The 27,171-nt window shown below is 39.9% G+C and overlaps 1 protein-coding gene across 1 annotated transcript; it reads right to left on the bottom strand.

The window, feature by feature from the left end:
- Positions 1-1,879: 1,879 nt before the first annotated feature.
- LPL (lipoprotein lipase) lies at positions 1,880-27,171 on the bottom strand. The gene is made up of 10 exons (XM_020893045.2): positions 26,895-27,171; positions 21,237-21,406; positions 16,523-16,702; positions 13,234-13,345; positions 12,013-12,246; positions 10,202-10,444; positions 8,839-8,959; positions 7,762-7,944; positions 6,140-6,244; positions 1,880-3,845 (listed from the first exon to the last, which is right to left on the bottom strand). Coding segments are annotated over exons 1-10 (1,437 nt in total). The 5' UTR covers positions 26,983-27,171; the 3' UTR covers positions 1,880-3,844.

Here is a 27,171-nt window from a genome sequence, read left to right on the forward strand (position 1 = left end):
TGCAATACTTTAAGTTAAGTTAAAGTCACTCAGTTGGAATTCCCCAGGCCAGAATACTGGAGTGGATAGCCTTTCCCTTCTCCAGGGGATCTTCCCAATCCAGGGACTGGACCCAGGTCTCCTGCATTGCAGGCAGATTCTTTACCAACTGAGCCACAAGCCCTTAATCCTTTCTTCTGCAATACTTAGTCTGCCATTAACTTCCTCCAGTTTATCTTTTCATCTCAAACAGTTTAGTTTTCATCCCTGAATGTTTGATTATTTTAAAAGAGCTTCCATGATTCTACTTAACATACTCAATCTTATCTCCAGCTCTTTGAACATATGGTGTAGAGTCATTATAACTATTTTAAGGTCCTGAACTACTGATTCTGTCATATGGGATTGGTTTTGATTTTCTTTTTCTTTTTAGGTACAGGTCACATTTTTCTACCTTTTGCATTCTTGATAGGTTTTGATCAGGTATATTTGTGGATTTTGCCTTTATGGATGCTCAAAATTCTTATAAATGTTCGTTAGCCTTGTTCTGAGATACAGGTTCTTGAAAACAGTTTTAGCCTCTGGGTCTTTCTTTTAAGCTGTGTTGACAGGACCAGTGAAGTGTTTTAGATCTATTTTTATTGAACTATTGAAGCAAAGCTCTTTTGTTCATTGTACTTGGTAACAATAATTATGAGATTTTTCTTGTCTGTGAGTTGGAATCAGGCACTATTTTATTTCTATGTGAGCTGTATAGGTACTATTTTCTTTGTTCCTTTTGGTGAGGTTTTTTCCTGAACCTTTGGTAGTTCATTATCCCCTTCTCCATTTCTCTCACACACACAGACACCCAGTGACCAGTACTCAAAGACTCAAGGGGGATCCTCAGCTGATCCAGAGTTCATTATGAAATGATCACTATGGTAAGTCGAGTAACCATCCATTCTCATACGAAGTTACTACAATATTATTGATTGCGTTCCTTAATCATTTGACACTCATAGAGTGGAAATGCGAACAATCAGGCATAGATCTTACATTTCTGAAACTCAGTGGGCGCAGTTGGAACACTAATAGGGTAGATTAGAAGTTTGGGTTGTCTAGAAGTAGCTGATAAGCATGCATGTTATTCAGATTCAGTATAATAATTCTGCTTTCCAGTAGACTTTCCCTAATGAACAAAATAGAGGCCGTGTCTAAATATTAGTAACTGGTAAATTTCTTAAGAGGTCATTACAAATTTTATAAAACCATACTTAGTTTAAGGGAACTAGAAAAACAAGTATACAATTCATAACACTTTAAATGAAGAAAGTGTGGGCCAGGAAATAAAACCAATAGTAAAGTACTTTGAGTCTTAGAGCAGCAATCCATTCTCCAAGAATCGGTTGAAGAATACTCAGTACTGATTGTACTAAGAAGCAATCCTTACTTAGATACATGGGTGGGCTGTATGTTGTTCTTTTCCATTATCAAAGCAATTCAAAGGAAAGGTCTAAAAATGCACCTCCAAAGGGCTCATTGTATTATACAAATGCCATTTGCTTTGTAGCTAATGATCAGATCTCAGAAACAGAGACATTATTCCAGGAAATGGTGAAGATATTTTAATATTAATCTAGCATGTTACTTGTGAAGAAGTATCTGGAAGGCAAGAAAAGTTCTGTGTGTTTTATTTAGGAAAAATTCTGTATCATTTTTTGCTGTAGTTTAAATGATCTCTAAGACTTTGTACAAATGTAGATGTAAAAAATAAAATATACTGTGCACTGTAATTTTTAGAAGCTGTATTTTTTACTGAGCATAGGGATTATTCAGTAAAAATTTGCTGGATGAATCTGGCTCTAAGAATAAATTTCTTTTAAGGGGGGTTTAAATGATACAAAATAATGACTTAGCATTGTAATAAAATATTGTCAATTTTATTAAAAGTAGATTCCATTCCTTCACACAGGTAAGTTTTGTGTTTTTTAAAAGCCCATTTTATTGTATTGTTTCATCAGAGTAAGTTGGCTCAGTGAAACTGTCACTGATAAAAACATGTACAAAATTAGCACCAAACATCTATAAATGCAGATGGCCACAATGAACTTTCCAATATGTACAATCTCCCTTTACACATACACACATATATTTACAGCTAATAAATAACACTGAAAGTCAAAGCATTGCTGATATATATATAGTGAAGTCTGTAGAAGTCAGAGGTCCCAGGACCATACACTGATTGAATTCATACTTTCTTAAATTGATGCACCCTTGCTCAAAACCCAAATCCCGAGAATTAATGAATTATAACAATGAAGGGGGATGCCAACAACAGGTCGCACAACATTTTATTTTAGAGAGAATTCATTCCAAACTGGCTGACGTTAATCACAACATTCCTTCTACTTTGTACAGGCACAATCGTATCTCTCAGATGAAGGACTGTTCCAGCACCACTGGAACACTTTCTACTGCAGTGTGTTCTAACACACCTCTTAATCATTTACCTTCCAAGCCAAGCTGAGGAATAATTGTACATGTGTGGCTTCATATGTGAATATGTGTTCAGACACCCACACACATTCACAGTTTGGATTTCCAGCAATAGCCTCTGTAATATTTGACTTCTCTATCATTTTATAATAATATATAGAAAAGCATTCTGAAAATATGAGATCTAGTTTATAAATAAATGTTCACTCACTCTTGACTAGTTGTTAAAAACAACTTTCATGACAATTCATGAGGATATAGCAATTGATCCTTTTCATTGTCCACAATGGTTTTAAGCACTGCCAGTGACTATATGACTGACTGTAACTTTTCTGTTTCTTTACTTAGTAAAACAATCTTAGTCTAAAATTTGTAGGACTTTGCATGATGCAAAGTTTCATCTTGAACACATATTTTCTTATCAAAGTTAGGGAAGAAAGAGACATGCTCAAAGTCTGATAGAAGCATGGCTGAAATAAGCCTAAAATTGAACAGTAACTATCATACATTAAAGGACTTCAATGAATATAATTTTGAAAATCTGATAATAAAATTACGGCATCATTTTTTTTCTTTGTAGTTAAAATTCTGTATCAGCTGATGATAACAGGCTCATTTGAAAAGCCTATCTAGGGAAAAACTATTAAAATATAATCTTGAAACAAAGCAGGAAAAGGAACGGGAAGTACTAAACCATAAACTGTACAGTTTATTAAGATTTAATTGATCTCAACTTTACGTATCTCCTTTAATTTGTAACTTACTTATGATGCAACCAACCGTAGAGGGTGTTTAAAGGTTCAGTACTTTATCAACTCTATTCTTCATTTGTATCTCCAAGTCACTAGTTCCTGGTTCACTCTTGGACTACATTCCAATGGCAAGAAGAGAGTAATTCCAAGAAAGTAGGGATTTTGATTGATAAGTAAACGGGTCCTACTCATGCTGCAAAAAACACTACTTTCTATATTTAGACTCGGAGAAAGCTTTGAGAATGTTATCAATCTAGAAAATGCAGAATTCCAATTAAAAATGAGATTCGAATCAATTTTAGGCTATGGCTAAACTTACTACATGAAGAGATCTGATTATTTTACCATTTTAAATAACTCTTATTTTTTTCTCAAAGGACAGAATGCAGTGCTTTTCATATCTGTTATTTTTTACTGTTGGAAGATGTGCTATTTGGCCACTATATGCCTCAAATTGAATTAGTTTTAGTATTTGAGACTGTCTCCTAAAACAACTAAAAAGGCTAGAGCTGGGATTAATACTCAGGAAAATTCACTTTTCACCATCTAAAGCACTGGGCGTCTTTTGTAAAAGTTACTTCATTCTTCATAGAATTCATATGCTGTTCTTTCTTCTGTAGCTTTGCCAAGTTTCTGAGAGAAAACAGAGGAGGAATGGCAATTTATTATCTGCTTAGTGTTTTATAACCCTTCCCCTCCCCCCACCTTCAAGATGAAAAGTAGTCAACGGGAAGTTCAGAACAAAGGTTGTGCGAATAAATGTAATCAGAGGAAGTAGCAGGCTCATAGGAGTCAAAGACAGTCTAATATTTACTTAGCCTTGTCTTGATAAGGAGTATCCTTTTCAGAAGACTGAATCGAATGATTTCAAGATTTAGAAAGATTTCTTACTTCTAAAACTTGTTAAATAAAATACCTATTTTTTTTCCTTTTCTTGTGATATGAGTCTTTTATTTATTTTTATTAGTTGGAGACTAACTGCTTTACAATATTTTAAAGAGTTTTACCAGAAGATGAGAGAGAAGCTTTTAGTTCACTGACTTAGTCACAGAGGTGAGAAATGGCAGGTTATTAGTCTGAGTCATAATTACCTCCTAGATAAAGTTCAGGAGTTAAAAAAAAAAAAAACCAACTCCCTAAATATCTGTTGTTTCAGTAATCTTATCATCAGATGAAGAACATATCATTAAACTATCTTAGATAAAGTCATAACTTACACAAATGTGACAAGAAATACTTGATAAACAGCTAAGAGTTGGTTCCTAATTTTCCAAGTTTTGTTTTGTTTTTAAATTCCCATTATAGATTAAAGTTGTGGATGACCTTGGGATAATATATACATAATAATGTGTATGTTTGTGCATAACTTAATCATATATAAAACTTCATATAGGAGTCCCTTTTGAAGAGTTAAAACAAGAATGAATCATCTCAGATTTGTGATGAAGAAAACCAAAGCAATGAAGCTCTTAGTAGAAGTATACACTTAAATAAAAATTCAATTATTCTCCCTGGCTCAATACCAGTAACTATTCTCCATTTCAAGTTTATCTTGAGTGCTCGTACATTAATGTTTTTAATCCAGATGGCTTCATCTTGTCCAAAGCATATATGTCATAATGTCATAATGTAAAAAACTAAAAGAAGATAAATATTATACATGTATAAAGTCTGAAATCCATACTTGTCCATTGATAAACTGTATTATAAAATAGAAATTAAAAGTAAAAGAGATGTGTCACATATGGCCTTTAATATGCCTTTTCTGATTACAGAATTTTTCTGTACTTTTGTCTGTAAATGTAACTGGGGAAGACAAATCAAAAGCAATTACCTTTTCTATTTCCAGATGATGCTGTGACCAACTTGTCCCATTGTTTTCTTGTGTCACTGGCTGGTATGATATGACCTAAGCTTTCCCCCTTTATCCCTACAACCCTTCACCACTTGCACCTGGCAGGGGAATGAGTGGAGGACTGGAAGTGGCATACTTTGGGAATTCCAGGAGGGGATGTGGTGGAGAGAGGGGCAGTCACATGTTCATTCTCTACTTAGTACTGACGCTCTGGAAAAATTCAGCTGACAGCTGCCATGTGGATTAACCTTAAAGGTCAGGTAGAAAAGAGCCAGGCAGTTGCTTTGAGGTGGAAAAGAGAACCATCTTCTAAACTCTTAAGTCCACAAGCTTCCCATCTTTGGGGGTTTTGAGACGGATGCTTGGTGGCTGCCCCTTTGGCTCCCTGTCCTGGAATCTGCTGGCACTCAGAATCAAGGAGGACTCTGGTTTCGGCTGATGTTTCCTTCCCCTGGGGACTTCCCAGGAGGAGCTGTGCCCACAGCCACGGTGACGGCTACAGACTTGTGCTGTGTGCTCCGCACACAGGTCTGTAAAGGGGGCAGGGCTGCAGTACAGGAAGAAGCAGAAGGGAAGATTCTGTGGTTCAAGAAGTAAAATAAAACCTACCAAGTGCACCAGAGCTGGCAGAAAGAACTGGAAAAAGAAAATAGAGCAAGTACTGCTAAAAGCAAACGGACAGGTCTAATGTGTGTGTGTGTGTGCATGCTCAGTCACTCAGTTGTGTCCAACTCTTTGTGACCCCATGGGCTGTAGCCCTCCAGGCTCCTTTGTCCGTGGGATTTCCCAGGCAAGAATACTGGAGCTGGGTTGCCATTTCCTACTCTAGGGCATCTTCCCGACCCAGGGATCGAACCCGCATCTACTACATTGGAAAGCAGATTCTTTACTACTGAGCCATCTGGAAGCCTCCTAATGTGTATACAGAAGACTTTAAGAAAGACCACCTGAAGGTTCTCATCACAAGACTCAATCCAAGCCTCTACTTCAGGGGTGAAGGGCAATGCATGAAGCAGTATCTCTTGGAGAGCAAGTTCAAGATACCCAGAGAGCCTCAGCCCATGATGCTCACCAGCCAGACTTTCTATTCAGAGACTTGTCATGGCATTTCACGAATATCACAGGAGACTTTCCTTTCTGCACATAAGACATTTTCTCCCGGGAACAGAAGATCACCCTGTGGAAGAAAATGTATGTGAACACAGCATATTGGAACAATAGAAATGACTGTTGAAAAATAAATGCTTCTGTCAGGGTTGTCTGAAACTTACATGATTCTTCTGACTGTTTTGATATTTCTAATAATGAACTGTTTATACTCAGGCCATTCCAGTCAGCAACACATCTGAATCAGATGGTTATTTGAGGGCTTAATGCACTGTTTTGGCAATAAAGCTAGTTCCTTAAGATAGACAGGCATACAGATAGCCTGGAGCAGGTTTAAAATCACCAGGTTTTTATCAAAAGATGATACAAGATCAACTTTACCACTTCTTAGTGTCTGCATTAAGGAATTCAGAAATCAGTCTTCAACTGGCCCTGCTAGAGAAACACATACTCTGTATAGCCTCTCCATTCACAACTTCTTTCTCTCCTCCACTTTGGTTATAAAAGAAAATGACAAAAGAGAAATATATTATTGATCCTAATCTAAAGAGTCATTTTTATTTACAATAATGGTACACTGTAGTTTGCAAAATCCCTGTACATTCAGTGTGAAAGAAAGTGAAAGTGCAGTCACTTAGTCGTGGCCAACTCTGCATTCCCACGGACTGCAGCCTGCCAGGCTCCTCTGTCCATGGAATTCACCAGGCAAGAATACTGGAGTGGGTAAGCTGTTTCTTTCTCCAGGGGATTTCCCAACCGAGGGATTGAACCCGGGTCTCCTGCATTGGAGGCAGATTCTTTACCTTCTGAGCCACCAAGGAGGCCCCATTCAGTATAAAAGTTTAAAATCCTCTGAGGCTCTCTATACAATTCATTTTATAGATCTACGTGGATTTGGGTGGGGGAGAGAGGATGAGATTATCTTGGAATCTCATCCTTCTTGAAGAGGTTGGTTTTTATTTTTATTTTATTTTTTTAAAATTTGACTATATCTCTTGGCATGTGGGATCTTAGCTCCCCAACCAGGGACTGAACCCACACCTGCTGCAGTGGAAACTTTCAATCTTAACAACTGGACTGCCAGGGAAGTCCCAAGAGGTTGGTTTTAATCTCTGAGTGTCCAAGTGGCATCACTAAGGTTCTCTGCATAACTGTGTTGTGCTTGCAGGAATCAATGCTAAATGAGAAGTTGAGATTGTGGACTCCTAATCTCAGCTTTACTCAACGATTGTGGCAACTCAGTTTATGTTTTCTTTCCATGAAATGCAGAAATATCATTACTTCTGTATATAATACTACTCTTAAGAAATAATAAGCATAATTATCTAGGTATATAGTTTTAAATGAATTACATAGAGAGCCTCAGAGGATTTAAAACTTTTATATTGAATGGGGCTTCCTTGGTGGCTCAGAAGGTAAAGAATCTGCCTACAATGTAGGAGACCTGGGTTCAGTCCCTGGGTATAGGTATATAGTTTTTAAGACAAAGCCTACTAAAGTTTCACCTGAATGTTGGAGGCTCCAGAAATACTATTTCTAGTAAAGACATTTGAGTAAATCAGAAGTGAAAGGAGAAAAATTAATTACTTTTTTTGAGTCTCTCCTGCCTTTACTCTGATCTTCCCAATATCAAAACCGGGGCTGCTCCACCAGCTGGACCAGCTGAAGTATGAATCGATAATCCATTTGAGTTTCAACATTAGCAGTTCTCCAATATCCACCTCCGTGTAAAGTAGAAAGGAGTATGTCTTATTTGTGGAAACTTCAGGCCTGAATAAAAAATGAACATATTTGGTTAGTTCTGAAAATCAGAATTTTTTTCCCTTTTTCTTTCTCCTTTTGGTAAATAGCTTTATTGTTTGGGGAATATTTTAAAAATGCAAAAAATGTCCAACAAAATACACAAGATGAATATCAATGGCATTTAGCATATTTTGAAAGATAGGCTACACCCCCTTAAAGTATTCCAACTTTTATCTTAACAATATGAATTATGTAATATAATTCTTAAGAGAAAAAATTCATAAGTCCATCATTTAGAGATATTGGTTTCATTTTCATATGTTTCCTTCCTATTTGTATTGATGTATGAACATGTGTTTCCTTTGTCACAATCATAGTGTACATGTGATTCTCTATTTTTTCTTTATTCATTTCATGTTTTACCTTCCACTTTTTAACATGCTTTACCTAGTTTTCTATAACTAAACTTTTTAGAGGCTAGATTGATTTTATTGATTTGTTGAACCACAATTCACTTAACCATTGCCTCGGTTGTGGATACTTATTTTGCTTCTAATTTATGCTACTGTGGGTTCCACTGTAATGAACATCTTTTGCCTTTTAAAATATTTTCTATTGAGTACACCTTTTTTTTAGGAGTCCTATGCCAGGGGTCTGGGGTCTAATGCCTGATGATCTGAGGTGGAGCTGATGTAAGAATAATAAAAATTAAGTGCACAATTCACGTAATGCTCTCGAATCATTGGAACCATCCCCGATCTCCCGGTCTGTGGAAAAATTGTCTTCCACAAAACAGGTGCCTGGTGACAAAAAGGTTGAGGACTGCTATCCTATGTCCTTTCTGTTCCTCAGACTGATGGTCAGGGCAGGTAACACCATAACAAACCCCCATGCTGAAGGTAAAATCCTGTGGCTACTCACAGGGTGAAAGGGATGTTCTCGCTCTCAGCCACAGTGCCATACAGAGAGATCTGGAAGGCCTGGTTGGTGTATGTATTACTCTCAGTTCCAGAAAAATGTATCTTTACTTGGTAATGGAAGACTGTAGAGAGAAAATCAGAACAAGCTCTGATCAGTCTTTATGGAAACACCACAGCACAAACAAGCATGCACTCTCAACAGCAGACTGCTTCTTACTAGTGATCACCAGGAAGTGTTCATACATGACTATAAATGTGACTCGGAAAGATTGCTTCATATCTGTACAGTGCTTACTACTAGAATATTCAGGCTTTGAATTCTACTCCCTTGCAGAAGAGTGTGGTTCTAGTGGATAGGAAAAATCCAGGTGTATCTGACTTGGTAAGCAGACCCAGAAAGTAGTCATCTTTGATCGGGTACTGGGCTTCCTAAGCAACTCAGATGGTAAAGAATCTGCCTGCAATGCGAGACTCAGACTGTTAACAAAATGGGAGTATCTTAGAAGGTTTGGTATATTCTTCCCTCTCAGGGCTAGTTGTATTTTCAAATACAGGTGGTTCCTGCCTTCACTTAAAGCAGCCTTTGTTGTTTGTTGTTTAGTAGTTCAGTCGTATCCAACTCTTTTTCGATCCCGTGGACCGTAGCCCGCCAGGCTCCTCTGTCCATGGGATTCTCCAGGCAAGTATAGTGGAGTGGGTTGCTATTTCCTTCCGTAGGAGATGTTCCCAACCCAGGGATTGAACCTGCGTCTCCTGTATTGTAGTCAGATTCTTTACCACTGAGCCACCTGGGAAACCCCAAAGCAGATTTTAGGAGCTGGCATCCTTTTTCTGTAAAGGATGAGAGTAAAGAGTTTTGCGTTTTGCCAAAGAGTCTCTGTCTCAACCACTCAACTCCACCATGAAGGCATGAAAGCAGCCTTAGTCAATACAGAAATGAATTAATGTGGTTACATTCTAACAAAAGTTTTTTTTTGAATAAGCAGATGATGGGCTGGAATTGGTTCATGGGCCATAGTTTGATGACTCTGTATGGATGGTCTCACATGAACTCAGCCTGGTACTAATGTGGTAGCCCATGCTGATGGGCACAAGCGCAGAGGATGATGGCAGGCAGGACCGCTGCGCAGGGTACTGCACTTGAGCCCCGGGCCTTACTAGCAGGGGGAATTAGGAACTCCAGCAAAATGGATTAGCGCAACTTCCCCTCTACCAACAGAAACACAAATGAGGGCTCAGAACGGAGCAACATTGTTTTATTATCTCTACTGCAATGGACAAAATCAGTACATGTGATGCAACAAGCATGATAATAAAAAATAAGATCAAATCCATTTTCCTATTTATAACAGTCTCCAGCCTACCTTTGTAAGGCATCTGAGAACGAGTCTTCAGGTACATCTTGCTGCTTCTTTTGGCTCTGACCTTGTTGATCTCGTAGCCCATGTTGTTGCAACGGTTCTTTCTGCAGCTCAGGCAGAGACCTTTCTCAAAGGCTTCTTTGGAATTGCACCGGTAGGCCTTACTTGGATTTTCTTCATTCAACAGAGAGTCAATGAAGAGGTGAACGGAGCGCTCATGGGAGCACTTCACTAGCTGGTCCACATCTGGGGAAAAAGAGACACAAGGAACATTTCAACTCTGTGATAGTTCACAATGAGTGTTTCATCTTGCATGTTTAATACAGCTGAGATGTGGTGTTAGAACAAAATGATCTCCTTTATTGTAGGTCCTGTTTAAGGAGGCACTCTTTTTTTTCTTTTTAAGGAGGCACTCTTGATAGCTGCTTTCTTCCCTACTCCAAGTGTGTTAAAGTTGACAATTTTATCAGGAACTTTAGACACTTCTGCTGTCTTATATTTGTATGTTTACAAAGTTATAATAAGGATATCCAAGATAGAAGTTGATTTCCCCCAGTTCATCACACCTTTTACTTATATTGAAACTATAGAATACCTCTAGATGGTTCTGGAAGTATACCCCTAGAAACCACATCATAGGTATAATTGCCAAATTAACAGCATTTTATCATAGATACTATGAATAATTGAGGACTGTGTCACTGTTCATGATTTTTACATTATATTATAGCAATAATAGAATTATTAATAATTATTTCTATAATTTCTATAATTATAAAATGTATTATTTCTATAATTTCTATAAATGCATAATTATAGAATTTTAGAAATAATCAGCAATGTCATAAAAGTACAACTTTTTATCATAAGCTTTTTTAACAATTAAAATTAGCAACATTATGCTGTAAATTCTGTAAAGTATGCCCAAAACATCGGAGTATATTGGTTATAAGTAGGTCCCATTGTCCACAAGGTATGCAAAGATCCCTTAAAACAAATCATAAAATTAACACACACTAACATGATTATTCAGAGAAGGCGATGGCACCCACTTCAGTACTCTTGCCTGGAAAATCCCATGGGCGGAGGCACCTGTTAGGCTGCGGTCCATGGGGTCGCTAAGAGTCGGACACGACTGAGCGACTTCACTTTCACTTTTCACTTTCACACACTGGAGAAGGCAATGGCAACCCACTCCAGTGTTCTTGCCTGGAGAATCCCAGGGACGCGGGAGCCTGGTGGGCTGCCGTCTATGGGATCACACAGAGTCGGACACGACTGAAGTGACTTAGCAGCAGCAGCAGCAACATGATTATTCAACATTAAAAACTAATATTAAACTGTATTTTCTTCTTAAAAACTTGGAATAGTTATTCTTGGGGAATGGTGATTTGTTTTTGATTTGTACATCTCTTTAAAAGACTGCCAAAAGAAATTTGGACTAATTAACATGTCCTTTACTTTTAGTAGAATTAAAAATAACTACTGGTTTTGCACTGTATTCAAAGTTTAATGTGTAGCAAGATAACACTTTATCAAAGGCAAGGCAGTTTTTTTGCCATCTAACTGTTTGTTTTTTTCCCTTTTATTACTGCAAGTGTGGCTTACCATATAATACAAGATGAAATGTCTATCTGACCCCAGGAAGTATTGAGGCTCCAAGGTAATCATGCTAAAATGTGACAGACTTCTTCAAAATCACATCTTGACTAAATGTATACTCAAACTATGTACTTGTGGAGAATGGTAGGGCACTTGGTCAGTAAGAGTTAAGACAACAACTTAGATTTAGTTAACTTCTGAATTATATTTACCTCCAAGGCCTCTCTCTGCAATCACACGGAGAGCTTCCCCAATGTTACATCCTGGTTGGAAAGTGCCTCCGTTAGGGTAAATGTCAACATGCCCCACTGGTTTCTGGATTCCGATACTTCGGCCAGGTGACCCCCTGGTGAATGTGTGTAAAACGTCTACAAAATCCGCATCATCAGGAGAAAGGCGACTTGGAGCTTCTGCATACTCGAAGTTAGGTCCAGCTGGATCTAGGCCTTAGCGGGAAAACAAAAAGTCCTCAGAGACTTGTATTTATTTATATATCTGGCTGCATGAAGCCTTAGCTGTGGCATGTGGGAGCTTTCATTTCATCACGTGGGATCTTCCCTTTGGGCTGCATGAACTCTCCAGTTGAGGTGTGTGGGCTTAGTTGCTCCACCGCATGTGGGATCTTAGGTCCCCAAGAAGAGACGGAACCTGTGTTCCCTTCATGCGAGGTGGATTCTTAACCACTAGACCACCAGGGAGGTCACTCAGAGATTTTTTAATTCTCATTAGTTTTAGTCTCCATCAGTATCACCTTAGCATTCCATTGCTCATCATTTGAATGTAACTGGCAGTCACGATTGTTATCAGCTCCAATTCTGTAGTGACTGACTTTTAAATTACTGAGATTCATAAAAGAAGGCTTATCTCTTCTTCAAATAAAATTTGACTTTCTCAAACTAATCATTAAACAACAATTTTCACACAGGATGACTTGATTCCCTTTTGTAAATTATTTCTGTGCCTGGTTAGAAGGCCTGTAAATAGTGCTAGGCTTTCTTCCTCTCTACACAGGCCAAACTATCTATTGCCATTGGCCCGGATGACAGGTCTCCTTTTTCCAAATGGCCTCTGGTGTGGGTCCTTTTTCTTTTTTTCCAGTTTTGATGTGAGAGGTGACAAATAAGTGTGCAATACACTATCACAGCACAGAGCAGAGGGAGGAGGGAAGCGGGTTTCTGAGCCGCCACTGGGCTTCCTGTGTTTAACTCTGCATCGTTTCTCTCCTTCTGCCAGCAGATGGTGAGCCCGTGAGAGCAAGGGTCTGAATTTTATCTTATTCCAGAAAAAGAGCCCTCCCATGTGATAATCAAACGGCCAGGCATACCCAGGAGGGTAACATACATATGTTTATTCGACAAACATCCTGATTCTCTTTCAGAGCAACAGGCAATGGAGTTCTTTCGTTTTAAGAGAAAATGGCACTGCTTTCTTACCAGTAATCCTGTTGACCTTCTTATTGGTCAGACTTCCTGCAATACCAGCAGCATGCGCCCCAAGGCTGTACCCCAAGAGATGCACATTGTCCAGGGGATAGTTAAATTCATCCTTTGGAAGATGAACAGAAAAGAGTCTTACAGTTCTTTGCAAAATATCAATGCTAAAAGAAATAAAAGTTGAATAGTATTTCAAATAAATAAATATCATTTTCAAAATAGAGGCAATACTGAAACTTAACTCTTTATTTTAATTTCTTGTTACAGGTAAGAGGAACATAGACTATATTGTTGAGATTTTCTCTTTCCTTACTAATATTTAAATTAGAGAAGTTTTCCAAATGTCTGAAATAGAAATGTATGGATATATGAATTTCCATACATCTGAAAATATATGTATATGTGTATATTTATATATTGGAGTAGGAAATGGCAACCCACTCCAGTATTCTTGCCCAGAAAACTGCATGGGCAGAGAAGCCTGGTGGGCTACAGTCCATGGGGTCACAAAGAGTTGGACATGACTAAGCGACTGAGCACCATATTTATATATAGGTGTATATATATATATATATAGACAGACACATACAGATATATATTTAACTCATCATTTTCTACTCAAATACTTTATTTATTTCTACTTTATTCTTTAAGGTTACTCAAGCAATGACTTAAAATCAGAAAGTACTACAGAGGATGGGACATATATGGGCCAGCCTTCTCATTCAACAGATGAGAAGTCTGAGTTCCAGGAATGTGATCTGATTTGCCCAAGTTCACTCTCCTGGTTAGCAAAAGAGTCAAGAAAAGAACTTTTATCTTTTAATGATCTATTCAATAAACAGAGCTTATTTTTAAGTACCTGGCTTAAATAATGGCCTGTGAGAGTACTATCTTCATTTCAACCCCAAGATACTTTCCAAAGGTAATTTTCAGAGGATGACCTCAGAGAGTCAAAGTGAATAAAGCTCCTGACCCTCAGCTACTTCATATCCTACACACTTTTCAGCCATTTTTTTTCCCCTAGCTCATCTCCATCACTCCTCCAACTCTCAACAAAAATCCAGATGTTTAATCCACACTAAGGACTGGACTGAACTGAACGGAACTGAAGGAAGAAGTAATACTAAAATTTTCATCAAAAGATTGGTATTCTAACAGGTCAAAGCCTGGATAAAATTTCCATGTGCCAGCCAACTGGTAGGGAAGGATTTGGCTGAACATGACATCTTTCCTCTGCCCTGAAATAACAAGTTTTTGTCTGTCCTGCCCACTAAGAACTAAGAACAATGGTTCTTGGTCTCAGCAAATCTATTCACTATGAAAATATCAAAGGACAGTGCAGGGCAGGACTATGCTTTATGGGTTTTATAGCTTTATCATTTTTTATCATAATGCTACTTTTAGCTGAAAAAAATAATGTCCATGCTTATTCTGAAGATATGAGTTGACCCAAAAAAATATCTGTATCTAAATGTAAAGGAATAAAGGGCTTCCCTGGTGGCCCAGATGGTACAGAATCTGCCTACAATGTGGGATACCAAGGTTCGATGCCTGAGTCGGGAAGATCCCCTGGAGGAAGGCATGGCAACCCACTCCGGTATTCTTGCCTGGAGAATCCCATGGACAGAGGAGCCTGGCAGGCTGCAGTCCACAAGGTCGCAAAGAGTCAGACACGACCGAGCGACTGACACTTTCTCTTTTTTCCCACAAAGGAACAAAAATCAGTTGTTAGTTCAGTGCCGGGAGCCATTATGGGAGGTCCCGCCCGTGACGAGGTCATGAAGAAAATACCGGGCAGGCAAGGCCGTCTAGGATGAGGGACCCTCCAGGTTGGCCTCGGCCTCTGCCCCACCCCGTATCCTCCCCTCTTTTCTGCTGTTGTTCTTGTTTGCCCTGCTGCGGATTCTTGTGTTGCCTGCCGAGAGCTCTCCTGCTCCTCTTTCACTGAATGAGGACCAACTTAAAACCCTAATTAATAAATCTTCTGGATGCTGCTACCCTATGAAGGGACCAGGGATGAAGGAAATGCTTCAATTCAAACCCTTTTGCTGGCATTCTGGCTTGTTTGATAAATGTGTGCTCCCATTGCAAAAAATGCTCATGATTGTTCTAAACATCCTAAGCACAGTACGCTAACAAAAGACACCATTAAGCATAGGTCCCTCCGCAGGGTGAGAAAAGCTCCACAAATAAAATAGCCACAAATGTTCCTAATAAAAAATACTTTAGATAGAGATTAGCTGGTGACTTCTTGCAGGTAGTTAGCTTTTAGACTAAGAGCCTGTTTTGTGCCATATCTGCTGTTTTTGCAATCCTTTGCATTTCTGTTCTGTAAAAATTTAATCCTATCTAGCTCCCATGGAGATGACACCCAATAGAAAGAAAATAGATTAACCATAAAAAAGACAGGATCAGCTACTGAAATTGCTTAAAGTTGCACCAGGTGCAAGCCATAAATTGTCAACAGGCCTGAAAGCCAAAAGATATTATACATAGAGATTAACCATAAAAAAGGCCCTAATAGGCACAGAGCCCTTTGGGGGGTGAGGAAGCCCTATTAGAGAATACAAAAAATATTGTTTTAATTGTTTTAAAAGTGGTTATTGGATCAACGTGTGATTGATGTTAATGTGCTGAGGTTGTGCAGTGGAAAGTATTGTTAATATAGTTGGAGATCTAGAAAAATAAGAGTTTAGCCCTAGTGTAAAAACAATAAGATAATTGTTAATTTTAACCAGGAATGCTAAACAAGGGCTCCCTCACCAGAGCCGTAGAGTCTTTGTGTGTTGAACTTTTTAGATAAATTTAGCTGAGAACTTCTGCAAAAAGACTGACTTTTATGTTAACAGGATTGTATTTCTATTATGTTGCAACCTGCTGTACCATGAGACTGCCACTTTTCTGTTTTCTGCTGAGCTCAAGGCCAGAAGATAATGTGCAAAAAATCTATGGGAAAGACTCTTATAAACAAAAATATACAGAGCACACCTGTATATTTTCGTGAAGGACAAGCTGATGTAACGTTAAACTAAGTCTGTATGCTTATCTGCCCCTTAGAAATGTACTGACTTAGGGTATAAAGGCTGTGGTGAAAAATAAAGCAACTGCCAGACTCTGCTGCATATCCTGGTCTGGCTCTCTCTCTCTCTCTCTCTCTCTCTCTCTCATTCACCGATGCCGTTCATCCTGAGGGTTCCCCTGGATCCTGCTGGGGCTGGACCCCGGCAGTTCAGCTCTAGTCAACTGGTCTGTTTTGGACATACAAGGCTCTTTCCCCCAGTCTTACCACCATCCAGTTCATAAACTTGGCCACATCCTGTCCCACCAGCTTGGTGTAGCCCGCAGACACTGGGTAATGCTGCTGGGCCCGTGACAGCCAGTCCACCACGATGACGTTGGAGTCCGGTTCCCTCTTGTACAAAGCAGCCACAAGTTTTGGCACCCAACTCTCATACATGCCTGTCACCTGAAGAGGACGATACAAGCATCCTTAAAATGCCCACTTACAACTTGTTATATTAATAGATACATATGTCAACCCCATACATTATATGGGGGGGAAAATCCATAGGAAGCCCATTGGCTCATCAGTAAAACTTCAATAATTTATAGTATTGAAACGAAAGATCAATTTGAATAAGTTAAAATTTACAGTATAATGACAGACTATTTTAAAAGAAATTTAGTTTAAATACTTTCAATTGGGTTAATAAATATTTCCCAACAGAAATATTTTGGGGAATGTGAGTATCCTTTATTCTTTTTTTTTTTCATTTTCTTTTTTCAATTTTTAATTAGAGGATAACTACTTTACAATATTATGATGGCTTCTACTATACAGCAACATGAATCAGTCATAGGTACATAGGTCCCCCCACTTTGAACCCTCCCACCTCTCTCCCCATCACACCCCTCTAGGTTATCACAGAGCACTGGCTTTGGGTTCCTTGTGTCATACATCAAACTCTCACTGGCTATCTGTTTTACATATGGCAATGTATATGTTTAAATGCTTTTCTCTCAAATCATCCCACCCTCTCGTTCCCCCACTGTATCCAAAGTCTGTTCTTCCTGTCTGCGTTGCCTTTGCCGCCCTGCAAGTAGGATTGTCATCTTTGCTGTCTTTCTAGATTCCACACCTTTACTCTTATGAAGGGTTATTTACATACAAAATTTGATGTGATAATGAAAAAAATAGTTTTAAACGTACTATTCTAACAGAAGATAATTTTATTTAGCAATCTCTTAATACATTAGAAAATTATTAGTTTCAGCTCAGACTTTTTCAACATCCTTTCAAATTCTTGATTGTCAGAGTGCAAATTAATGAGGTTTAATTATCAAATTTCCAAAATTATGAGACTGGTTTTGTTTTGGAGATAAGCAAACTGCCATCTGTAATTCTTTGCTTCTTGTTGATAAAGGCCCCCAAATTCAAAGTGAAAAGATTTATGCCATCAAAGAGGAGACACTGAACATCTTGGCAAATATGCTTATTTTAAAATAATGGAACACACTGAAAAAAAATACAGATGACAAAATTTCATGCCCTCCTGCCAGGAGCCTATACACAGCAAAAATCTGTTTTAAATCTACCCACCCCTAATACAACCTGAGAGCTGATCATACTGTAGCCCTAGTAAATGTTATGACTCAACAGAGAAAGAAGATTCTGAAATAAATGTCTTAGGCTGCTTTTAAGAGGAAATCTGGAAAACCTGTATTCTTCTTAGATTAATGCCAATAGAAAAAATAAGACTCTTGAATTCCCAAACCAAGGGACTTCATTTGAAACTTCGATCTTAGATGGTGAGTCCTTTCAGATCTGCTTCCTTATTATTATTATTTTTTTGTATTTGTTTTCTTTTTTTAAAATTAATTTACTTTTTATTTAGTTATTTTAATTTACTTTTTAATTGGAGGATAATTGCTTCTTAATATTGTGTTGTTTTCTGCAATATATCAACATGAGTCAGCCATATACTCCCATTCTGTTTAATCTATTTTGTAGGATAAAATATTAAAACATGAACTCTTGATTCACGCCTGACACTAACAAACTGGACAAATTTTCACCACATTGCTGTGCTCTGAGGAAGGAAAAAGCAAGCCTGGGACTCAGGAGATGTTGGTTCCAATCCCAGTTCTTCCCCTAATTACGTCTATGAACATAGGCACTGTTTTAATCTTACCAGGGCACCTATGAAACAAAGAAATCAGATGATCTGGAAGTTACTCTCCACTCCTAAATGTCTTCTTGTGATCACTTTGGTTCCCAATCTACTTGCAGTGATAAAATGCCAGCTCTATAAGCTATATGGAAACAGTGACAGACTTAATTTTCTTGGGCTCCAAAATCACTGTAGATGGTGACTGCAGCCATGAAATTAAAGGATGCTTGCTCCTTGGAAGAAAAGCTATGACCAACCTAGACAGCATATTAAAAAGCAGAGACATTACTTTGCGGACAAAGGTCTGTCTAGACAGAGCTATGGTTTTTCCAGTAGTCATGTATGGATGTGAGAGTTGGACTATAAAAAAGCTGAGCACCAAAGAATTGATGCTTTTGAACTGTGGTGTTGGAGAAGACTCTTGAGAGTCCTTTGGACTGCAAGGAGATCAAACCAATCAATCCTAAAGGAAATCAGTCCTCAATATTCATTGGAAGGACTGATGCTGAAGCTGAAGCTCCAATACTTTGGCCACCTGATGCAAAGAGAAAAACCATGCATTAGAAAAGACCCTGATGCTGTGAAAGATTGAAGGCAGGAGCAAAATGGAACAACAGAGGATGAGATGATTGGATGGTATCACCAACTCGATGGACATGAGTTTGAGCAAGCTCTGGGAGATGCTGAAGGACAGGTAAGCCTGGCATGCTACAGTCCATGGGATCACAAAGAGTCAGACATGACGGAGTGACTGAACTGTAACAACGACCCAACAAAGGACTGGAAAACAAGGACCCACCTTCTTCAGCTCCAAAGAGGTAATATTTCCTAGCTTTTTTCCTTCTCGGTTTCCTTAAAGCAGTACTAATTTTTAATGGCTTTGATTCACAGGCACAGCTGCACTAGAAGTCTTCCTAGCCACCTGCACCAGGTGGTCCCACTGAAGAAGCCAGGTTGTTCACTGAAATGCCTAGATGCACAGATCACCTAGTTCTGCGCAATGAAACTCAGTCCCACAGAATATAAGTGGTCTTATTAAGCAGTGGGGCTAATGATAGAGATTACCACTATCTACTGATACTGGGTGAATCATGTCATCTTAGTGTGAGGAGGAAATATTTTTCAAAAATTCCTAAATTACAAATTCTCTCAAAGACAAGTTGAGATACCTGAGATATTTATTTCTGTCATATGAATGTTAAGCTTAAACTTTTTAAAAAAGTATTAAAAGCTAAGTTCTAACTATAGCCAAAATGTGTTTAAAATAACCAAAAATTATATTTTCCAATATAAACCTCTTAAAATGTAAAAAGGTCTATGTCAGAAATTTGAAAATGTAACTTTATCATAAGATATATAATATGCTACCTGAACTCTAGCAAATAGATGTGTTTTGTTAAAATAAATATTCCTGTGAATTCCGTTAGTTGTTGCCTTCATCTTTATAAAAGTAATAACAATTGTCCTACACTGTCAATAACAAAGGCACTTAAGTTATGTAGGAAGAAAAATCAGGAGGAGAAATAGCAACCATTAGCAGATTCACTTCATTAAAGTTAAGTATCTATTACCACATTCACACACTCTGGACATAATGGAAAGATAATATTTCTTTAAGCATCAATTTTATCTAAGTTCTTTTTAATAAGCTATAAAAATCAGCTCATTAAGGATTGAAAATATTGAAAACAAACTAGTTAAGTAAGAACAATACCATGTGAAGGGACTAGCTGGTATATTTAAAGAGAGCTACCTTTTTCATATTCTTGAAAAGTAAATATAAGCAGTTTTCACCTTTCCTAATCATCTTGCATGACAGTTCCCTGGCTAGCCCTCTTTCATCTCTAGAAAAGTTCCTTAAGTTTACAGTTGGAGAATGTTGGGAGGGGAGGGAGGTCTAGTCTAAATTCATTTTTTTAACAGAGCAGTAAACTGAGGCCCAGTAGTAAGAAGTGGCTGGATCCAGTCACAGAGCTAGAGAATGGCAAAGCAGAACAGAAACAGTCTCTTCCCTCCACCCCAGCCCACTCTTCACTCTCACAGGTCATCTTCCTTAGGAAAGGACTTGGGCGAGGCGCCGGATGAATCAGGACCACGCCAGGTTTCCACCGCTTCCTCTGACCTACACTCTGCTCTGTAGTTGAGCAAAGGCTAGGGGAATGGCCAGTTTGAGGTCACAGCTAGGTACCATGGTAAATTGAAGGCTAGCACTGTCCAGAGGAAGTACCCATGAACTTGTGGCTTTTCTTATACACTTTTCAAAAATTTATTTTTAATTGAAAGATAATTGCTTTACAGTATTATGTTGATTTCTGTGAAATGTTAACATGAGTCAGCCATAGGTATACCTATGCTCCGTCCCTCCTGAACCTCCATCCCACCTCCCTCCCTACCCACTGCTCTAGGTTGTGGTAGAGCCTCGTGTGAGTTCCTGAGTCACATAGCAAGTTCCCGTTGGTGATCTATCTTACATATGGTTATGTCTGTGTCCATGTTACTCTCTCCACACACCCCACGCTCTCCTTCCTCTCTCACCCATCTGCATACGTCTGTTCTCTATGTCTGTATCTCCACTGTTGCCCTGCAAATAATTTTATCAGTACCAGCTTTCTAGATTCCATATATATGCATTTTTATCTTTCTGACTTCCTTCACTCTGTATAGTAGGCAACTTGTGGCTTTAGAATCCTCAATCCCCACCTGAGCCAGAACTGCTTTTATTCCAGTTTAAAGCAAAGCCATCACTGGGTTCCCATCACTGGGCTCTCAGCAAGCCTGTTAAAATGCTTAGTTCATGCCGTTCTACTCCTTCCTACAGAGCCTCCTTACCGTCCAGCCATGGATCACCACAAAGGTCTTGCTGCTGTGGTTGAAGTGACAGTTGGCCACAGACTCCGTCACTCCAGGAATGAGGTGGCAGGTGTCCTCAGCGGTGTCTTCAGGAGTCCTGAGAGCAAATTTACTTTCAATGTCTCTAAAATCTTTTCCTCCTGTAATCCCTGAAAAGGAAAAATTGGATAGGAGGTTAATTAGGGGGTGGTTTGTTCTATTTGCTGGACTAGTGTGTTTTAGATTCACAAGCAAATACCACTAACGCTATTTTTGTTTCTAAAGTAAAAAAGAAAGAAAGAAAGTGGATTGCAAGAGAATGGTTGATTCTCCAGCGGTACTCAGAGTTGACACTGCTCCAGCGCTCAGTTGTATCTGACACTTTGCAGAGGATAAGATAGTCGAATGGCATCACCAACTCAATGGACACGAGTCTGAGCAAACTCCAAGAGATAGTGAAGGAAAGGGAAGCCTGGCAAGCTGTAGTTGTTGGGGTCACAGAGACGCGGACATAGTGACTGAACAACAAAAATGAACAACAACAAAGCTTTTTTGAGGGAAGACTGTTTCCTTTTCACTAGCATTATTTTTAAAAATTTTAACAAGAAGAAAAGTTGGAAGCATGGGGAAATTTTGAATGGAATAATTTTTACCCACATGGAAAGATATATCAGTTCAAAATTGCTTTAAAAGATCCTTTAGTGATTTGTTCAGAAATATCTGTGTTATGTATGAATCATGATTAATTCTTTCCCCCAATATTTCTTTTCTCACTTATGTCTTTACAGACTTCCACACAAAGCCGACGCTTAAAATACTACAGCAGGGGTGGTTTTGGAAAGAATCCATTCTTCATTATTAAGCCCCGACTGAATCAGGAGAGAAAGAAAACTTTGGCCTATTTTTGAATCTCTGGACAATACTTCTAAATGTTGATGAATTGTCACAGGGTATTTGTAGGAAGTACACACAATATCACAGTAACCATTTTAAGTAAATTTTAAGTAAATTGTATTGCAATTTACTTTTGATTTTGCCCAAGAAGTTCCTTACTGTTAGAAACTGCCTTAGAAAATTTCAAACTAGGTTAGTTTCACCCATATCACTCTGTATCAAATAACTTATACTTCCCCTCTTAACAGTCTTATTTTAACATGTTCGATCAGCAAGCTTTTTAAAGCAGAAATAACCTGAACAATCTGGCAGACAGATCTCACCTACCACCTGGTTGCCAAACTAATTATTTAAGATTATTGCTCTGCATAACTCCAGAGGATAACAGTCACTTTTAGTCTGTTTTTTTTTTCTAGAATTATGCAACATGGTGACCCTAGAGTTGCTGGTGGTTTTGAAATGACTAAGAATATTCTTTGAAATTATTAAGTCAAGATTTGTATATTTCTATGAAAAAGAAGTCTATTCAATCTTTAACTCTTGTACCAGATTACCACATGGATCACTCAGAACTCCAATTTCCCACAGCCATCATTTTCTATGGTGTGCATAGCTTGTAAAGAAAAATAGAAGAAAATTCATACATTTGCAAGAAAATTTGTATTTGGAAACTTTTGTTTCACTTTTCATGGATTTTTTTTTTAAGTTACAGAAAGCATAATGAAGCCTTTGACAAGAAAACAGTACCCGTCTATATGTTATGTGGTGCTTTCAATCCTTTGTCTATTCTATATATGAAATTATAGATGCAGCTGGTGTTTAATCAGTCTTTCCCTCTCCTTGGTGTTCTGACACACACCAAAGGTACTTCCACATACCTGGTTGGTTGTAATCCCTTCAGGATGTCTTGGCAATCTAAAGATGAGTGTGCTCTCCCAATTTCTACCAGCCCTCATGCAACTGACTTAGGCCAGGAAGAGTTAGGGAGAAGAATGAACCCTGACTATGGGTCAACAGTAGGTTTAGTCATCGTAATATATACACTGGGATTGCTCCTGGCTGGCAGATGAACTGATTTGACTCAATTGCTACTAAGGAAATTATTGTTTTTTATAAATGGAAATTATACTAAAAGGACATTTCACTAGATCCCCTTAGAAGTAAAGCCACCTTAGAATAGTGTGTGTTACAGGTGCAGTTGCCTAAGGTTTAATCCTTTATAAAGGCCTCTGTTCTGAATTTGACTCATCATATTAGTAACATCACACCATTAGATGTGTCCTCATCAAACACTAAGGAGAGACTTGGGGGCATCAGGTAAGTTACAAGTCAATGCATTTCTTGACTATATAATCTTTATCTCTTAATTCCTAAATAAATAACAAAAAATCTAAGTGTGTCAACAAAGGCGAGGAGTTATCTTAATATAGATAATAAATCACAGAGATGAAATTAGGTCAAGTCAAAACCCTTTAAAGGTAAACTTATAGAAGGTACTTTATAGGAGGAGCATTGAGCATCCCAGCAAAGTGACTGTAAAGGCAGTTCACAGTTATCACATAAATAAGATTAACATTTATATGAAGACATGAGGTATATGAGCTCAATTATAATGCCATTCTCTCAAAGTTTTTACTTCCTTTCTCTGTTTTTCCTCTCTGACACACACAAACATACCCTCCTAAAGAATTTCATCAGTAATGATGAAGGCTGATGGTCATAGTTATTGACTCAGCTTCTATAGAATGCTGACTCCCCCCAAAAAAAGGTTTGGGGGAAAGAAAATCAGTGTTGTTATCTGACTGAATTGATTGGAGTTTTCAGACATTCCAATGTAGACAAGGCGCTTGCTTACCTAACAAGCAGATTTACTTTCCAATTTTATAGAAAAAAATGTTTGTAAAAATAGCAGCTGTAAACTCTACAGCCTAATTTCTCCTCCTGAAATAAAGCAAGAAAGGAGGGTTGAGCTAGAAATACACTGCCAGAAAGAAAGTGAATGTTTCCTACTGCCAAATCTTCCCGTGCCGGACTCCCACCTTTCCATACAGTAATCGGTCATGCTCTTGCTGAGCTCTGCTTCATCTGAAGGTGCTATGTGCTTTTTTGCTGTCATCACTCAGCATGTTTAACTCAGATATTAGCCTAGAAACTCACGATGGCCAGTCAAACAGACTTGTAGCTACCGAGCTCTTCAAATTTCCTAAGGAGGCCATGCAGAGATTGTTATGGCTCCAAGAAAAAAAGAGCCTGAGGGCAGTGCCCATATCCTCATATTTTTCTTAGAAATCGAAAATGGAGAAGTATAGTCAGAGCCCAGAGGTGGTGGTACTTACCATTCCCTCCTCACACTTATTCCTTTCTACTCTGAATGTCCTACATTCCTACCTAAATTAGTTTGGAGGAGAAAGAGGGCAGAGAGTTGCTGTGATAGGAGAGGCATAATATAAAGAGGGGATGGGGGTTAGAGTGAGAGTGGGAAGGAAGAATGAGGGGTATTAATTTCAAGTCCATTTCCAAATGATTCCTCCCTTACAAAGCATTTATAGCTAGGAAAAACATAGATTGATTAAAATCCAATTTAATTCCTTAATCACTTATGTCCATTTGCATCGAAAAGTAAGGAATTAAAGGGTGTAACAGGATTTTGAGTCTGGTCTAAATTCCTCATTTTAGGGCTCAGCAAACAAAACCCAGAGAGGTGACACTGACTAGCCCAGTAATTTAGGGTCCCGAATCTCTCAGGGAGTCCAACAAAAACTTTAAAACTGTGAATGACACTTATGTGTGTGTGTTCCTGACTGACTAATTTAGGGTCCTGAATCTCTCAGGGAGTCCAACAAAAACTTTAAAACTGTGAATGACACTTATGTGTGTGTGTTCTTGGTCTAAGTAACATTATCCTGTGATGTACTTTCTGAAATAAGAATTTGGAGTTTGTTCCAACCGTTTTTTCAGATAGCGTAAAACACTATCTAGGGGCACACGCTACTTCGTAAGATGTTTGCCTGTGTGTGTGGTCAGTCACTCTAGTCCTGTAGGACTCTATGGGACCCCCATGGACCCTAGCCTGCTGGGCTCCACCATCCATGGGATTTTCCTGGCAAGAACCCCAGGCTGGGTTGCCATGCCCACCTCCAGGGAATTTTCCCCACCCAGGGATCAAACCCATGTCTCCTGAGTCTCCTTTCTCCTAATGCTGGGATAGACTGAAGGCAGTAGGAGAAGGGGACAACAGAGGAAGAGATGGTTGGATGGCATCACCAACTCCATGGACATGAGTCCAGGAGATGGTGAAGGACAGGGAGGCGGGTGTGCTGCAGTCCATGGGGTTGCAAAGAGTCAAACATGACTTAGCGACTGAACAACAAATTGAGCCTCTAGTGTTCTCAAACTGATCCAAAAGAAAAGATACTTTTCTTATCAGCTTTCCTTTTTTTAACCTATCCAACATGCTATTTCATACACAGCAGAAACTAACACAACATGGTAAGGCAATTTTACTCCAAGTTAAATAAACTAAAAAATGTTATTTCACACCCTGTGCTGAAATAAATGTTTAGCAGCAAAGTCAGAGACAAACTTCACTATAAAATGAGCCACCGCAGGACGTGCCTCCTGAAAGCACGTCCAGGAGGCACCGCCCTAACTGCAGTTCCACCGAAGAGAGAAAACGCTGCCTCTTTTTATGACTTGCTTCAGCTGCCTCTTTAGTTCTGCTGCGTGTTAGCTGAACCAAGGCTCAAGTTACACAGGCTGCCTCTATTGTGGGCAGGTCTCGGGCTGGGCGCTCTTCTTCCCTGCAGTGAACTCACATCTGGCCTGGACGCCTTAACCCTGGTGAGCGGTGACCGGAGTTCCGCCAGTGGCCTCCCCGCGGCGCCCAAGAAGCCCCAAGAGCTCGGACCGCACCGCGGGGCAGGGCGCCCGAGCCGGGCTCAGCTCCGAGAACAGTCCGAGGACAGTAAGGGTAGCCAAGCGCAAACCTGGCAATCTCCAAGTCAGTGGTCAGATTGCTGGTCGCTCTGCCACGTTTTTCACGGCGAGGGGTGGGGGTGAGGGGCGCGGTGGTCAACCCTTCACCAGGTTTGCTGGCCGAGGGTACAGAGTGGAAGCTGGACAGGTTCCCCGGCGCCCCAGTGCGTGCAGGACGCCGCGTGCCCAGGACTTGGCGCCCCGCGTCCTCTCCTCCACGTCCCTCCACGTGGAGAGCAAGAGTGTCCAGAGTTGGGTCAATGCCTTCTCCCCCCCAGCCCCCCGCCCGGCTCCCACACGGGCCGGCTTCTTTCTATTCGCGCTCTCACTGGCTGGGGTTTAGCTGCCAAGGCCAAGTCAGGGTCACCTTGGCCCCCTTCCTTTCATTCCAGGGCCCCTGCGAGAGGAGAGGTTAAAGCAGGCCACCGCCGGCCGAGCCCTTCCTCCCGCTCCCTGGCCCCGCCCCTCACACTCCACCGGACCTTCCCCTCTTCTTTCCCTGCAGCGCCCAGGCTCCAGGGAACTCAGCCCCAGCCGGAGTAGAGAGGACTGCGCGGGAAAGAGAGAACGGGGTTCTGGGAGCCGCCCCAGAGAGATCAGGAAAAAATCTCCTCCGCGCTCCTTCTAGATCCCACCCCCGCGACCCTTCCGGAGGCAAGCGCTCGGGCGAGGAGAGTCAAGTGCGCATCGCAACCCCTTCCTACTTTCTTTCCTCCTCATCCTCACAACGTGTGCAAATGGCCACTGAGCCTATTCTGCAAGTGGGGAGTCTGCGCGCACAAAACTTACTGTCGGCGGCGACCAGCCCTCCGCGGGAGGCGGTCAGACTCTGCAGCCACACGCTCAGAGCCAGCAGAAGCAGGGCCTTGCTCTCCATCTCGGGGGATGTCCCTCTGTAGGAGATGCAGGGCACCGGGCACGAGCGCGGACAGACCGGTAGACCCGCTGAGCCCGAGGCGGCAGCAGGCTGGAGCAGCGGTCTGGCGCAGAGCAAGTCACCCTTTAAAGGGGAGGGTGGGGAGCTAGAAGCGGCAGGTTCCCTCGGAGGAGGAGGAGGTGGGGGAGG

This window comes from Odocoileus virginianus, chromosome 31 (genome assembly GCF_023699985.2).
Source record: "Odocoileus virginianus isolate 20LAN1187 ecotype Illinois chromosome 31, Ovbor_1.2, whole genome shotgun sequence".
Classification (NCBI taxonomy): Eukaryota; Metazoa; Chordata; class Mammalia; order Artiodactyla; family Cervidae; genus Odocoileus; species Odocoileus virginianus.

Bases quoted from the DNA above. Each gene is read 5' to 3' on its own strand.
- LPL (XM_020893045.2), bottom strand. From the start codon at position 26,982: ATGGAGAGCAAGGCCCTGCTTCTGCTGGCTCTGAGCGTGTGGCTGCAG. The intron at 7,945-8,838 runs GTGAGTAGCCAC...TTTTTTATTCAG, and splicing joins GAGAACATCCCTTTCACCCT to GCCTGAAGTTTCCACAAATA. The intron at 6,245-7,761 runs GTAATTAATTTT...TTTCTTCCACAG, and splicing joins GCAGGAGAGACTCAAAAAAA to GGTGATCTTCTGTTCCCGGG.